The sequence below is a fragment of the Acomys minous genome (genome assembly GCF_964271855.1).
Source record: "Acomys minous genome assembly, chromosome: 5".
In the NCBI taxonomy this organism is placed as follows: Eukaryota; Metazoa; Chordata; class Mammalia; order Rodentia; family Muridae; genus Acomys; species Acomys minous.
The window spans coordinates 116,944,229-116,960,545 of NC_140494.1; the positions used below are offsets into that span (position 1 = coordinate 116,944,229).

The 16,317-nt window shown below is 51.4% G+C and overlaps 1 protein-coding gene and 1 long non-coding RNA gene across 2 annotated transcripts; one reads left to right on the forward strand and one right to left on the reverse strand.

Moving 5' to 3' along the window:
- The first annotated feature begins 72 nt into the window (after nucleotides 1–72).
- On the forward strand, nucleotides 73–7,269 carry LOC311598680. Its single transcript, XR_014779623.1, has 3 exons — nucleotides 73–411; nucleotides 4,465–4,534; nucleotides 6,813–7,269. It is a non-coding gene; the product is annotated as an uncharacterized lncRNA (long non-coding RNA).
- On the reverse strand, nucleotides 640–15,473 carry LMAN1L (lectin, mannose binding 1 like). Its single transcript, XM_084783956.1, has 13 exons — nucleotides 15,218–15,473; nucleotides 10,129–10,283; nucleotides 9,924–10,031; nucleotides 9,781–9,839; nucleotides 8,378–8,477; nucleotides 7,722–7,842; nucleotides 6,684–6,739; nucleotides 5,331–5,463; nucleotides 4,649–4,800; nucleotides 3,589–3,656; nucleotides 2,602–2,725; nucleotides 1,899–2,026; nucleotides 640–984 (listed from the first exon to the last, which is right to left on the reverse strand). The coding sequence occupies exons 1-13, from the start codon at nucleotides 15,393–15,395 to the stop codon at nucleotides 852–854; spliced, it is 1,515 nt and encodes a 504-aa protein (XP_084640082.1). The 5' UTR covers nucleotides 15,396–15,473; the 3' UTR covers nucleotides 640–851.
- Nucleotides 15,474–16,317: the final 844 nt, after the last annotated feature.

Sequence of the window (16,317 nt, forward strand, 5' to 3'; positions counted from 1 at the left end):
GGGCATGCACGGGGCTGAGAAGCCTGGACCACGTGCCCCGCTCCTCACTCCCGCCTTTCCCACGTGCCTCCTTTAGCGCCAGCCAAGCTCTGCTGGCTACTGCTGACAGTTGATTAGGGCTTGCGGTGGTGGGGTCGCTGCCCTGGGAAAAGGGGCTACGTTGATATGTGTGCCTTGATCCCTGCTTTCTACCTTCCAATGCCTTCTACTTCTGGGTCACCAAGAACCAGGACTTCAGCTTGGAGAGCCCAGTAGCAGCAAGGGACAAACAACCCCAGCCTTGCACCCCATTCCATCTTCCATCTACCCCCACCTCCAGTCTGCTGACCCTAGCAGCTACCCCAAAGTGCTCAAGGCTGGGAAGGGGGAAGAGCGCAAGAGCGTGAGCAGGAATCCCAGTTATATGGTTCGGTGAGTTTGCACTCAGTTCCTCTGTCACGTGTCTGCCCTGCTGTCCCTGGAGCCTCAGGGAGTGGGGAAGGGGAGTGTTGTTTAGGGGTACTGAAAAGATGAGCCAGAAGGAATGCGGGGACCTCTCCTTGTCCTTGGTGAGTTACGGGGCATCACTTTGCACAGTTGTCTCCCTTTGGTTCAGTAGTCCAAAGGGAAGGGCTGTGGGGAAATAACTGGCCCTTGGCCTCCTTGCCTGCTTGGACCCTATTCCTTATGCCTACCCAGAGGAGGTGGAAGCTATCAGAGCCTATGTGGGGCTGGACGGTAAATGAGGGCATCAGCACAGCGAGAGGAAGATAACTTTTAATGTGGACTTGCCAAAAGCTAGGGTATAGGCACTCAGGAAGGATACTGGCTAAATCCTTTACCCTCCATTTTCCCAGTGGCTTTGAGTTGGGTCAGGCCTGCATGGTGGGGGAGACAGGCTGTCTTCTCAAAGCCCCTAGTGTTCTAGGGATATGCCACGTGGGCTCTAGAGGAAGGCTGCCTGTGGACAGGTACTCCTGAAACCTCTGGTCCAGATCTTGCCTGCTGCCAGAGAGAAAAGGTTACTTGAGTCTCCCTTCTAAGACCAAGAGTCACCTTTGCCTCACAGTGCTCAGTGTCCCGCTGCCTGTCACATTCTGGACCAGCTACGGCTCCCCCGACATGCCACATACATTCACATTTCATCCTGACACTGGAAGTCTTCCTGGTTGGCTTGGTGTCAAAGTTGCATTCCTATGCACGTTTCCTTCTTTTTGTTTTTGTTTTAAATGAGATCTCACTATGTAGCCCAGGTTGGTCCAGTGTTCAGCATCCCATCCCTCCGCTTCAGCCTTCCAAGTGTTGAGATGAAAAGGCATCCACTTCTAACCCAAAACACCAAGATTCCTTGCCCAATCTTGTAAATTGGTCCTGCCCTTTACTTCAACAGTACTCAATTGCTGCCTTTTCCTTTCCCCTAAAGATTTTTTTTCATGCCTCTATGCTTTTTCTGATGCTGTTCCCTCTGCATCAGTGCCTTTACCTATCTTGTCAGGCTGAAAAACTCTTAGTTGCTTTAATGACGCAAATCAAATAGCCTTTCCAGGTCAATTCCTTGATCCCCTTCCACCCTCAACCCTGTCCCAAAGATGAAGCAATTGCCTTTCCTCGGGTCTCTAGGGTCCGGCCACCAAGCATTTGCAACATAAGGTCCGACTATCGGTTAGTTTTCCGATGCTTGCCATAGAGTGGGCTCTGTGGGGCAGGACTAGATGGGACTATAGCTTGAGTAGGTGTCTGTCCTTTAAAAAATGGTGTGTCCCAAGTCTATGTCCTGCTCCCAGACCTCTGGTGAACTGGGTAGCACCTGTCTGAGTTTCAGGGTCCAAGATTTCAAGTTCAACACTTGTAGATGTTCAAGTTCAACAGAACCAATTGATACAGATGGTTTGGGAAGTTGTGCCCACGGGAAGGCCCACCTGAAGTTCACGTAGCAGAAGAAGCCGACAGTCTGGATGAGGAGGAAGAACAGAAAGATGCTGGTCCGCAGACATGTGGAAGTTCCGGGGAGCCAGCCAGATGGGCTGGAGGCCTTAGATGTCATCTTCTGAAAGGAGAAAGTATGAGGCCCTGCCTCAGCTCCTAACCCAGGAGAGGAGAGGGGAGCTGCAGTTTATGCTTGCATGGTCCCTATGTATCTCCCACAGGCTTGGGCTATCCTGCCTGTCATCTAGAGAACGTGGAAAGGGGGCAGTGTCCAAAGCTGCTCCAATCTTGCATGGCTCCACCTGTGGGAATAACTCAGAAGATATAGGTCCTAGAATCATCAACAGACTAAAGGCTTAAGAGATGAGAGAGAAGGAGGAGTGGAGGGTGAGCATGAGGGCAAAGGAAAGACTAAGAAGGGACAGGGACCCAGGGAAGATTGGTACCACCACTGAAGCTGAGTGGTCCCCGGCATGCTTTACCCCACTTCCCTTCTGACCATCAAGGGCTGTTGACCAAGGTAGTGCTGAGTAACTGGAGAGTGCACAGATGAGACCTGTGTCCCTTCATGCCCTGTGCAGGTACACATAGGTAAATTTGCCCACCAGGGGTCCTGAATAGATGCACCAAAGCTGCAGAAGTGTTAGGAGAAGGGTAGCAGAGACCAGACCTCATGGATGAGCCCCTTGTTCTTACCACCAGATCCCGGAGGTCCTTCTGCAGGAGGCTGAGGATCTGGTCCAGCTCAAAAAAGTGATGCTTAGTGCCTACAGGCAGGTAGAAGACACGAGCTCCTAAAGCCATCTGGGAAGCTGCTTCCCTGGTGGTGTGGTTGGGCGTGGAAATCAAGAAAGATTACCCTTTTTAGTTGTACCCAAATTACCTAATTCTTCCCCATAATTCCCCAGGGTCAGCACGTGATAAAGAATAGATATCATCCATAGAGTCCTGTCTCTGGGATTGGTCTTTTTTTTTTTTTTTTTAAGATTTATTTACATTACGTATGCAGTGTTCTGCCTGCAAACACACCTGCAGGACAGAAGAGGGCATCAGATCACATTATAGATGGTTGTGAGCCACTGTGTGGTTGCTGGGAATTGAACTCAGGACCTCTGGAAGAACAGTTAGTGCTCTTAACCTCTGAGCCATTCCTCCAGCCCAGGATTGGTTTTTTTTTTTTATCTAAAACTTCTCCCTGGAACCTGAGACATCTTTAGCATATACAAAGAATTTTCTAAAAGTATCTATCTGTGTTCCAGGCTCCCTGGGCTTTGGCTTTCATCTCTAACCCAAAGGAGTTAACACCTCAGGCATTTAAATGGAGGGTGTACAGACAGAGTACCCATAATGTACAGGGGATCTCCCCACCCCCAGAGCTCTATGGGGAGCTCCACGGGCATGGGTAGGACTGGGATTCTGGGAGACAGGAGGCAGAATTAGCTCAGATCACTTCCTGAAAAGGGCCTCGCTTTGGCTGTGCTTCCTCCAAGAACCTCTACCAAAATATATGACCTCAACAGCTGGCGAGATGGCTCAGTGGGGAAGAGCCCAAGGACCTGAGTTCATAGTCCCAGTACACACATCAAAAGCCAGGTACGTGCCTGTAGCCCCAGCACTGAGGGCAGGAATTTCTGGCAGAGGCAGGATGGTAGAGGACCCTTTCCTTGCTCTTCTATCCCTTACCTCATCTCCTTCAGGGCCTGGATCAGTGTCCGCTGTCCGTAGAGCAGGGTGCTGACCTGGGTAGTGTCCTACAGGAGGGCTAGCTCTTATCTACTGTCCAGAGTAGACTGCCCCTCTCCTCAGAGCCTACCTTCCCCAGATGCTTCATTCTTCCTCCAGAAGCCTTGCCAAACAGCCAGGACTCCCCTCTTTTTGCACACACTGAGTCCCCCTGGCACTTGTCCACCTGGGCTTCCGGAGGACCCTCCTTCCACCCTGGGATGTTTCTCCCAAAAGGCGCCTCTAGGCTTTCCAAAAGTGCTTCTTCTTTTAAAAAGTGTCCCTGGCCTCTTGGGGAGGTGGAAGCCTGGCCCATTCCTCTCTATGCCTTTCTCCTGGGCTGAGGTCCAAACAGGGCCAGCACTGGTTTAAAATCCAGTAGAGGCGTCCAAGACTGGCAGGGTGACCTAGAAAGGTAGCTGACCTTTCTGAGAGTGAGTACAACCAGTCAAGAGGGGTCCAGGACCTGAAGGGAGGATCAGAAAGCCTGGAGTGTGGGCCTCTCCCCCTGTTTCACTCCAACAGCCTAGCCTAGGCTGTACTGGACTGAGGACAAAAGATTAAATAAAGCCTTGGGCTGGCAGAGCCCAGCAAAGCCTGCACCAGCAGCTGACCCCTCCCACCCCACCCCCCCACCCCTGTCCACAGCCAGCACTTTGGCTGGGTTTAGCTTTCACTCCCCAAGTTGGAGCATGACACCTGGGGGAGGAGCCAGGATGGCAGCAGAGATGAAATGAGGATTCTGGTGCCACTGAGCATTTAAGCAAGTCTTATGCAAATCACATGTGAAGCCACATGCAAATTAGCGCCTAATCTATTTCTGCCATTTGTCTATAGACCAGATTCCAAATACCTGGCGTCTCTTCTCTGCAGCCCAGCCCTGTGGCTCCAGGGCAATTGCTATGTGGTAAGGTCCTCTTATGTACTACCTTGTTGCATCCTGTGACCTGCCCCCAAGCGTGAGCGAGGTCAACTCTAGACTGCCCTCAGGCGGAATCTAGGGTGGCCCAGGGTCACTCACCCAGCCTCCCTCAGGTCGGATTTGGACTGTAGACCCCAGCTGCTGCTTCCACTGCCTCTCAGCCTGGTCCATCTGCCTGGAGAGAGCCTGGAGAGCCTGCAGGATCTGGCCTTGTCTGCCCAGTGTATCCTCCAGGTCAAAGAAGCTTTCCCCTTGGGGTTAGGGCAGAGCCAAGATGGAAAGATGATTGGGGTGGGGGCAGTAGCTCCTGTTTTGGAATGGAGCATGAGAAGCTGTGGAATCTTTTTCTAAGACTTTCTTGGAAAATGGATCTGGTGATGGGGGAGGGGGTGGGTAGGGGCCGGCAAACAGAGCGAACAACAAAAAAAGCGCTCGCCAGGAAAACCTGACAATGTAAGCTTGATGCCCAGATCACCAGAACCCATACAAAAGTGGAAGAGGAGAATAGAGTCCACAAAGTTGTTCTCCGACTGCCACAGAAATTCTGTGGTATACGCACGCACGCATGCACACATGCACGTTCCCACTTGCACAAATTGAAAAAGAAAATGTGTCTGGGGGTGGGAGTGTAAGGTGGGAATAGGTCAGCCCAGGTTCTCCTTGGATACAGCCTTCTTGGTCTCCATTTCTCCACTGGTTAATGGACTTCTGCTTCGGAGGACAGTGCCCTGCGGCCTTATGATGTGCTGTGGCCCCACCTACCTGCTTCCTGGGTACTTACCTTCTTCCTGGGCTTTGGAGTTCAGTGGTGGAATACTCTCCTCTCTGGTGCTCAAGGGCAGCCTTGCCTGTAGTCCTTCCAGCTTCCTGGCCAGGCGGAGCTGCTCCTCCTCCAGGAATGGCTGGGGAGCTGTCTGGAAGGGGGAGACAGAACGTCAACCCCAAATGCACGGGAGTGCTATGAGGGGCAGCCTTCTCTCAGGGCTTCTGGGAGCCCAGTCTTCCTCCCTAACCACATGCTCACTGGGCCCGCGAGGAACCCACAACTCAACCACCAGGCCCCCACAGAGCATTGCAGCTTACAAACATATGAGCACTGTGTTTACCACATCCTCACATCTTTCTCTGCTCACTGTGAGCTCAGGACTTTGTACTTTTTTTTTTTTTTCTTCCTGAGGCAGGGTTTCTCTATGTAGCCTTGGCTGTCCTGGACTCACTTTGTAGACCAGGCTGGCCTCGAACTCACAGCGCTGTACCTGCTTCAGCCTCCCCAAGTGCTGAGATTACAGGCGTGCGCCAGCTGATTTTGGACATTTTAAGCCTTTAGGTATGGTGCTCCTTTAAGCTCATCTCCTTCAGGTATCCTTCTCTCCCCTCCTTGCTGGCTCAGAGCCCGCTTTAGTGTTTCTTCTCTTCCCCGTCCCACCCCCAGCCCCCCACCCCTGCCATCCTGGGCTTTTGGGGCTGTGTTCTGTCATTGAGACAATGTCCTAGCCAGACACTGTGGCTCACGCCTGTAATCCCAGCACTTGGGAAAGCAGAGGCAGGGGAATCTCTGCGAGTTGAAGGCTAGCCTGGTCTCCAAAGTGAGTCCAGGATAGCCAAGGCTACACAGAGAAACCCTGTCTTGAAAAAAATCAGAGAGTGAGAGAGAGACAGAGATAGAGACAGAGACAGACAGACAGACAGAGACAGAGACAGAGTTAGTTTTAAATGTGAGGCACTGGCCTGGCTCTCATAGAAATCCTACCTCTGCCTCCTGAGTGCTGGGATTAAAGGTGCATGCCACCCGAGAAGCTTAAAGGACAAACCCTGTCCCCTACACTGCCGAGCCCAATGCCTGACCTAAGCATAGGTCAGAGAGCTAGCTGGGATAAGAACTAGCATGACAGCCGGGCGTGGTGGCGCATGCCTTTAATCCCAGCACTCGGGAGGCAGAGGCAGGCGGATCGTTGTGAGTTCGAGGCCAGCCTGGTCTACAGCGTGAGTCCAGGACAGCCAAGGCTATACAGAGAAACCCTGTCTCAAAAACTCAAAAAGAAAAGGGGCTGAGGATGCCCTCCTGTGAGTGGAGGCACCTGAGGAGAGCGGGGCCTCTGGGTAATCTCTCCCAGGCAGAAATAGCTTCCATTACCTCTGGATCTGGTTCCCTCAAACTGAAAGTCAGGAAGGACAGGACATCATGGTCATCTGGAAGAGGGACAGATGAAGGGGAGATAAGAACGTTTTTTTGTTTGTTTGTTTGTTTGTTTGTTTTTCCCAGCATCCCATCCATCCAGACTGTACTATTCATCAGGAAAACAAGAGGCTTGTATGACTCCGGGCAACTCTGACCTTTGTCTCACTTACTTCATTGGGAAAGTATGAAGGTCAAATACACAAATGTGTGGGATGTGAGGGCTGAACCACACACAGCCAGAGTGGGGCCCGAGAGCCATGCAGTAGACCACAAGACCCAGAAGAGAGCTGCTACTGCAATTATAAGCACACAGTGGCTGCTTCCCCAGCACGGTTGTAGCCATGGCACTCATCTTCTTTCCATAGAAACCTTTCATGGCCTCCCAGTACCCGGAGTCTAAAGACTAAAGTCCTGCTTTTCATGGACTCCCATACTCTGCTTGCAGCCTGCTTTTCATCTGTAGGTCTATCCATGGCTCTCCACGGCAGCTTCTGCTATTCCTCTTTTTACCAGCTTACAGCATTCCAGTAAAGTGAATTTATGGATATTGATACAGGACCATAAAAATTCCTATGTGTCATCTCCTTTGAGCCTTATTTATTTATTTATTTATTTATTTATTTATCTATTTATTTATTTTTGAGACAGGGTCTCAATTTGCTGTGTGGCAGAGGATAGCTTCGAACTCCTGATCCCCTCACCTCTACCTCCCAAGGGCTGTGATTACAGGCTTGCACTGCTACAGCTAGGATCCCGAATGCTGCCTGAGCACTCACCAACAGGGCTACACCCCCAGTCTCCCTTTGAGATGTTCAATAGCTCTTCAAGGCCAATGTGACCTCCTGATGGAGAAGCCACTGAGGGAGTGTGACCAGCCCAGGCTATTTGGTGAGGAAGTGGTTGACACCACACAAAGGTATTTTAGAAGCTGCAATAAGGTTTTTCCATCCATCAAACACAGCCCTCTACTCAGCTACTTGGTAAGGTCCTCACCTGCTAAGGTGCTGGTGGCTGCCGAGACCCCAAAGAAGCCCCCAGGGGCTAAAAGCAGGGGCCCCACACTGACACAGACCTCTTCAGGATCGTTGGGAGTAAGGCCTCCATGCAAAGACACCTGGAGAATGGAGGAAGTGAGCGCCTGTCTCTGCCTGGTCCCAGGATAAGGGACTTACTGGCTCCTTGACCTGAGATAAGGTAGAAACTACAGGGCTTGGGGTCAGAATGGCATGAAAGTGACATAGATGACAGTCTCACATGAACCTTGTATGCTCTGGTTGTGTTAAGAGTCTTTGTATTTGCCGGGCATGATGGCGCATGCCTTTAGTCCCAGCACTTGGGAGGCAGAGCCAGGCGGATTGCTGTGAGTTCGAGGCCAGCCTGGTCTACAAAGCGAGTCCTGGACAGCCAAGGCTACACAGAGAAACCCTGTCTCAAAAAACAAAACAAAACAAAACAAAAAGTCTTTGTATTGGTGGAAGCCCACATGTGGGTATTGGTCTGGGTGTGCCAGGGACCTCACATGGGTGTGAGGAAAAGTGTGTGAGTACAGATGGGTCACAGGAATGAGGATGTTAGAACACTAGGCAACCCCCAAAACTGAAGCTCGACACCCCACCACAGGCAGCACAGAAACAGCAGGGGTGACTCACGCGTAGCCTCTGCTTCCAGTAGGTGATCCGAGCTCGGAAGGGGTATGGCCGGTTCCTGAAGTCTCGGTGACAGGAGCCTAGCTCCTGGATGGTCCCATCCCTATGAACACTTAGAATGCAGCCAGGCCACATGGGACCCAAGGACTGGCCAGTATGGGACAATCCAAGGAGCAATTTTGTCCAAGCCTGGTGTGTCTGTGTCCCCATTGGGTGATCAGGCTAGGACATGTCCCTAGTGTCTAGCTTGAGGCGCCCTTGCTGTAGTTTGCATCCTTGGCAGGAAAAAGCGGAATAAGAAAGTAAGTTCTACCTGGTGGTGTGGTTAGGACTTGAGAGTTCACAGAAGGAGCCAGGGGCTTCTGCAAAGGGGCAGAGGCCCAGGCAACCATGGGATGTCCTATCTCTGTCCTCCAGTTTAGCTCCTAATCCCACTGTCCCTCTTTCCCTCCCTCCCTCTACTTCCCTTAAACTCCAAGTCCTGTCCCTTTCCCAAGCTGCAAAGGCTCAGACTGTTTGAAGCAGACACTAAGGGCCCTGTCCTAATAGCCAAGGACAATCTGGCTAGTTAGTTCATCTTTCCCCCCAAGGATTAGGAGCTGGTTGTTGGACCTGAGCTTCTCTGGTGCACACTATGGGACCTATGCTATCACTTTGAGCCAAGAGTTGGGCAGCCGAAAATAGGGAGAAGCCATATTCAAGGCAGCCACTGCCTGGCTGTGTAACCTTGGGCAAGTTCTCTCACCTTCCTGAAGCCCAGCATTGTTGTCTTTAAAATGAGGATAATAATTGCAACTACCTCATAACAGTGTTACGAGGGTTCACGAGACAATGTCAATGCCTGGGCACAGTGCCTGGTATACAGTCAGCTCAACTCCATAAATGTCATTCAGCAATTATCCTAATTGTGATGGGCTGAAGGATGTTTGTTAAGACACACTGACAAACCAGTCCAGCCGCTTAGGGCAGCCAGCAGGAGAAAAACAGGAGGCCACCTCATCTGGGAGAGAGGGACAACAGTGCCGCTGGTGCCTGGACCTTCCCTGGGCACCACTGTGTAGCCATTCGGGTCAGTCAGTCTTTCTGGGCCTCAGTGTCCTCAGCTAGCAATCCATGCTAAATAAGGGCTCCTGGAGTGAGACCCTCATGGTAGTTCCTGCCATCGTCCCTTCACCTGGGGCTCATGAGCTGAGTGACTGGAGACAGATAGGGCCATCACCCAGAAAAGCAAGCACGCTCTGGCCTGGTTCCCAGGGCACAGCTCAGACCAGCGGGAAAGAGTCCCAGGAGGCAGCGAAGCTCAGAAGGAGAGACCAGCAAAGGCGGCAGGTCTAGGATGGGTGGGTTCTCTAGGAAAGGAAGTATAGGTGATGGCCAAGCCAGGCTCAGTTCCCTCAAGCCCTTACCCAGAGTGCTCCTGGAGGTCCTGCCCATCACTGGCCAGCACTCGGATGGCAGGGCCATTCTGCATGGGAGGTGACAATCAGCCTGAGCCTCAAGCACAGTGAGGAGAGTGAGGATTAGAGTTAAGATAGGCAGGGCTACCCACCTGGACATCATTGGTGGAGGAATCAAAGGAGATCCTGATGCCATCCCAGGAGGCTAGCCCCTCTCCGAAAGAGCCAACTTGACCCCTGTCCTGGATGTACCACATGGCCTGCAGGTCCCCAGGCCACAGGTCAGAGTCTCTGTAGGACACTGACAGCTGGGCGTATCACCTGCTTCCCCAGCAGATGTGAGTAAAGGCCACTCACCATACCCTGAGCTCCATGGCGCCCTGGTCCTGTCACTCTCATCAGCATCTCTACTTCCCAGTCAGGAAAGGAAACAGAGATCTTGCCCCACACAGCACCACTCCGGTTCTTCATAGATGGGGCCAGTCGCACTTCCTCGAGGCTTGGGATGGCATCTGTAGAGCAGGGCAGCTGGGGACCACTGGGCTCTTCCTCTCCTACCTCTCTAGCTCACTGGCAAAAGCCGAGCCCTGAGGAAGTGCTCACACCAAGGCTTGTCATTTGATATGGTGCTGACTGCTGAGATGCAAGAGTCCCCTGGGGAAATGGGACCAGCACCCAGCTGGGTGGTGTTACCCAAGAAAGGCAGCAGGAGCCAGCACTTTGCTGTGCTCTGCTTCAGCCTCGCCGAACATCTATGCCATCTTTTTTTTTTTTATATAAGATTCCATTTTATGGGGCTGGAGATGGAGCTCAGTTGGTAGAGTACTTGCCTAGTAAACACAAGGCTCCAAGTTCCATCCCCAGCCCCATAAAACTGGGAGTGGTGGCACTCCCAGCACTCAGGAAGTAGAGGCAAGAGGATCAGGAATTCAAAGGCCAGCCTTGCCTATATAGTCAGTTTGAGGCCACCTTTGGCTACATCAGACTCTGTCCTGGGCCTCGGGGGATGGCGCAGTGGGTAAAATGCTTGCTGTGTAAGTACGAGGGCCTGAGTTTGGATGTCCAACGCCTGTGAAAGCTGGGCATGAGCTGGGCACACACCTTTAATCTCAGCACTCAGGAGGCAGAGGCAAGTGGATCTCTGTGAGTTTCAGGCCAGCCTGGTCTTCAGATTGAGTTGTAGGACAGCCATGGTTTGTAACCCCAGAGCTGGGGGAAAAGAGACAGGTGGATCCTGGGGCGCCTACTGGGCAGCCAGTCTAGCTGAAATCATGAGTTCTGTGTTCAGTGAGAGCCCCTGACCTTGCCTTCTTTCTTTTCTTCTTTCATTCTGGCTACTCTTCTAGAGGGCCTTGGTTTACTTCCCAAGTCCACACGGCAGCTTACAACTATCTGAAACTCTAGTTCCAGAGGATCTGATAACCCCATATAAACATACATACAGGCAAAACGCCAACACACGGAAAATGAAAGAAAAAAGATCATTAAAAAACAAAAAACAAACAAACAAAAAAAAACTTCTAGCCAGACAGTGGTGGCACACGCCTTTAATCCCAGCACTCCGGAGGCAGAGGCAGAAAGATCGATGTGAGTTCGATGTGAGTTCTAGGCGAGTCCAGGACAGCCAAGGCTACACAGAGAAACCCTGCCTCGAAAAACCAAAACCAAAATAAACAAACAAAAAGCAAAACACACACACACACATACACAAAAACCCAAAAAAACCACCACCACCACCACAACAACAACAAACTTCCCTGTCTCGAAAATAAACAAAAAGCAGCCAGGCAGTGTTGGTACACACTTTAATCCCAACACTCCGGAGGCAGAGGCAGGTGGATGTCTGAGTTCAAGGCCAGCCTGGTCTACAGAGTGAGTTCCAGATAGCAAGGAGTACACAAAACCAAAAAAAACAACAATAACAACAAAGGTGGAGAAGCAATTGAGGAAGATATGCTAATTTTAACTCTGGCTTTCACGTGTGCAGACATGGTGCACATACATATGCATATGTGCGCACACATCACCATCATCATGTATTCTATCTTCAAAAAAGGAGATATCTTTTTATTTTATTGTATTTATTATTATTATTTTTATTTTTTTTGTTTTTCCGAGAGAGGGTCTCCATGTGTTAGCCTTGGCTTGTCCTGGACTTGTTTTGTAGACCAGGCTGGCCTCGAACTCACAGCGATCCACCTGCCTCTGCCTCCAGAGTGCTGGGATTAAAGGCCTGTGCCTTTAAAGAAGTTCAAATGTATCTCTTTCCACTAAGGCTCCCTGTCATGAGACACCACCTCTGGGTGAGTAGCAGTACAAGCTGGGAAGAGCCTGGGGATGGCTAAATGAGGCTCCTGGGGGAGGGGACCAAGGGTGGCCCAAGAGGAAGGCTTGTAGCAGAGGGACTGAGCTAGGCTCTAGCCCCGGGGGGTGGTGAGGAAAGGGTGCTAAGAGAGCCTGGGGATTTCCTTGAAGCTGGGAGGCAGGTCAGGAGGTGGTGGGGAGAAGAGGAAATGACACTGAGGCAGACATGGCAGGAACTGGAGGGAGGGAATCAGACGCTCAATCCCAACTGGTTCCCCACCCTCTGGTCTGCCAGCCTGGAACCTGGTCCAAGGCCCAGACCCTGCCAAGACTTTCCGGACGTTGCTAATCCAGCCTGTTTGCTCTGCAAAGGCCAGTGGTGGGTGGAGAAGTGCGGCCGTCCCGGTGTCCCTGGAAGCCACCGCTGACTGAAGTGAGTTGTTTTTTGTGTTTATAATATAGACCAGGCTGGCCTAAAATTTTCTGGATAGCCAAAGATGACCCTGAACTCCTGATCCTCCTGCCTCCGTCTCCACCGAGTGCTGGGATAACAGGCTATAACCCCACCTGGTTTTATATGGCACTTGGATTTAACCCAGGACCCTGTGTATGCCAAACCTGCACAAGCACTCTGTCAGCTAAGCAGCACTGCTAGCCCAACAGTTTTGTGTTTTTCTTGGCTTTTTTCTTTGATACAGGGTCTCTCTGTGTTAGCCTTGGCTGTCCTGGACTCACTTTGTGAACCAGGCTGGCCTCGAACTCACAGCAATCTGCCTGCCTCTGCCTCCCAAGTGCTGGGATTAAAGGTGTGCGCCACCCATGCCTGGCAATCAATTTTTTTCATATTTTAAAATGTGTGTGTGTTCACGTGTGTGTGTGTGTGTGTGTGTGTGTGTGTGTGTGTGTGTGTGTGTAAGTACACATGCAGGCCCATATATGGAGGTTGGAGGACAACTATCAATAGTTTTTCAATAGTTGGTTGTCTCCTTCCACCGTGGGTTCTGGAAATCAAATGCAGGTTGTGAGGCTTATGGCAAATGCTTGCATTAGCTGAGATATCTCAGCTCTTTTTACAAAAAGAGCCAGGGTCCCCCTACACATATGTAGCAGATGTGCAGCCTTCTCATCATGTGTGTCCCCTAACAATTGGAGTAGGAGCTGTCTCTGACTGTGTTGCCTGCCTTTGGATCCCTTTCCCTTAGCTGGGCTGCCTTGTCTGGCCTCAGTAGGAGAGGATGCGATTAGTCCTGCTGCTACTTGATGTGCTGGGCTTGGGGGGGGAGGGGGTTTGGCAGTCATGGGTGGCAGGGATGGATTGGGGGGATGAGGGGTGGGTGGGTGGGAGGCCAGAAAGGAAGGGGTGCAAGAGTGGGACTGGGAGGAGAAGAGAGAGAGAGAGGGCTGTGATCAGGCTGTAAAGTGATTAAATAGACTAACTAATGAAAAACAGTTAAAGACATTTAATTAAAATATAAAGTGATTTATAAAAATCTCATAAAATCATAATTTATAGTAATAAAGAGCTCTAAAAAGAAACTAAAATAAAGTAAAATAAGAGACAAGGTCTTGCCAAGCAGTCCAGGCTAGCCTCAAGCTCTTGAGTCGCCTGCCTCATCCTCCTGAGTGCTGAGATTATGGGCCTTATACCACCACACCCAGCCCTAGGAGACTTGTGGGAGGCAAGGTTTATCTGACTAAGCTCACATAGTCAGCCTTATGTGGAGTGTCAGGGACCTCACCCTAGACTAGAGCCTGACTCAGTCCTGAGTATTCTGGCTGAGCACAGCAGGGGAGCATTGGGCAGGGCTCTGATCAAACGAGCACTGAATGATAGAAAATAATCATGCCGCCTGGTGTTCTTGGAGGACGTCCTTGTGTCCCCCATGTGCTCTGTGACACCTTAGATGTGGCGAGGCTCTGAGCACAATACTGGCTCTGACATCCTGTCCTTAGGACACCAGGCAGCACCTTGCTGGGAGACTGCTCACTCCCTCGGTTACCTCCTGGCCTTCTGTGGAGGAGGATCAAAGTTTCTGTCATCCTGGAGCATCTTAGGAGTTGTGCCATTGTCCGGAACTTAAATCTCAGATAGAAACACATAACCAAACTACTTTTTCCTCTTTGCTTTTCTGTCTAGGAGGCTCTGTGCAAAATTCAGTGGCTAGGCAAAGCTCACAATCTATTTTGGAAATGAGCCATGTTCCTGGACTGGTTTCATGCTCCACTCCAACTCTGAGTCCTTGATTCTTTTCTCTTCCTCTTACTTGAAGATCCTGTATGTTGTATAGTTTTCAGTACCCATCATAGACCCTTTTGTGAAAAACGATCAGACGAATTATAGGTCTGGGTTAGGAAGACCCTGAGCACAGACCCGTGGGCTAAGATCCTCTCATGTCTGCGTCCACCTTCAATAAACAGGCAAGGGAAGGGCCTGGTGCCTGCTGTAACAAAATCGCTGGACACCCAGTGCCCCACTTCCTGCAAACCTTTAGTCCCGCAGGGTGGAGCCAGTAGAGAGGAGGCTTATCTGTGTTCAAGGGGCCTTGTTATTCTGTAGGCGGGACACATGGGGTGTGCACATGAGTGTATGTGTACACGTGTGTGTGTGTGTGTGTGTGTGTGTGTGTGTGTGTGTTCACAGTCCTGAAGGCAGAGAAGAGGGGGATTGCAAGGAAAAGTAAGGCAAAAAAAAAGGTCCTAGAGCAAAGAGGCAGCACAAGAGAAACTAAAGCTGGTAGGTGAGGTGGGGTTGCGGTGCATAGCCTACTCTCTGGCCACCCACGGCGCTCGTCTCCCCCACCCCAGCCCCAGCCTTGAATCCCTTCATCCTCTTTAGCCGTGACCCTCTGTTGTCCTGCACGCCCAATAGCTTGTTGTTCCAGTGCCTCTGGGTCCTCTGCAAATAAATTCCAGGAACAGAGAAAGGATGTCTTGAAAGGCAAAGAAGCTGGGCATGGCGATGCAGCAGGCATCTTGCTATTCGCCGAGCCCAGGGAGGAGAAGGGGTCTTGGGCCAGGCACTGTCACCCCAGTGTCACCCCTTTCCCTGCATACAGCCTTTCATGCCCGCTGTCCATCTGGCTATAGACCCTTCTAGCACTCTCACGGACCCTGGACATGGCAGTCCTCTTTTGTTCCTCACCTCCATGGTGGCTCCAGAAGGGTATTCCAGCCCCGGGAACTGCCAGCCTCGGTCCCTTGAAGCTGAGCTTGTACTCAAACCTGCGTTGAGGAGCGGGGTGGGTCCTCTCAGCACTGTACAGAGCCAGCAGTGGGAAAAGAAGGCAGAGGGAAGAGGATGGACCTCCGCTCCCCAGCATTGCGAAGGAGCTAGTCTCTGGGCACTAGGATGGATCCCGGCTGTGAGGCCAGTGACGGACTCCAGGACACGCAATCAGGCAGAGAGATCCTGGGGACCTACCAGGATCTAGGTTTTTTGGCTTTGTGCTCTCTCTACCCCCCCCCCCCATACACACATCCTGTTTCTCTTGCAGGTGTGATCTCAAGCCCCACCCTCCCTCACCTCCACCTTGAGGCCTTGGCTGTCCCCTGGCTCCTTGCCAGCTTGAGCTTTGCCCCTGTTCTTTGGCTTAGGACATCTTCCTGCTCTTCCTCAGCTCGAGTAACTGGTGACAGGATGGGTGCTTGCTCGGGGATGCTCAGTGCCAGACCCTGCTTTTCCACAGCCCTGGCCTTTCCTCCTTGTCTGCAGCAGGGAGTGTGGGTGCGGGGGAGGGCAGTCCTTTGCACTCTGGCCACTCACCCCTCTCCCCTGAGCCTTGCACCCCTTCACCCTCCTCTTTAGCTGTGACCCTCTGCAGTCCAGCATGTCCAAGCGCTCATTCTGCCAGAGCGCCTGGGTCCTCCACTAACACGTTCCATGAATAAAGAAAGGGTGTCTTAAAGGATAATGGTGGGGCTGGAGAGATGGCTCAGAGGTTAAGAGCACTGACTGTTCCTCCAGAGGTCCTGAGTTCAATTCCCAGCAACCACATGGTGGCTCGCAACCATCTATAATGTGATCTGATGCCTTCTTCTGGCCTGTAGATGTACATGTCGACCACTGTATACATAATAAATATTTTTTAAAAAAAGATTCTGATTGTATGCATGCATAAAGACATATTGACAAAAAAAAAATAAGATCATGGTGTTGGGCATGGTAGCGTATGCCTGTAATCTCAGCACTCAGAAGGCTGAGGCTGGAGGAGTGCTGTGAGTTTGGTAAAACTATCCTGGATT

Bases quoted from the DNA above. Each gene is read 5' to 3' on its own strand.
- LMAN1L (XM_084783956.1), bottom strand. From the start codon at position 15,395: ATGCTGGGGAGCGGAGGTCCATCCTCTTCCCTCTGCCTTCTTTTCCCA. The intron at 9,840-9,923 runs GTGGGTAGCCCT...CCTCCCATGCAG, and splicing joins CCTCCACCAATGATGTCCAG to AATGGCCCTGCCATCCGAGT. The intron at 5,464-6,683 runs GTAATGGAAGCT...TCCCCCTTCCAG, and splicing joins TGAGGGAACCAGATCCAGAG to ACAGCTCCCCAGCCATTCCT.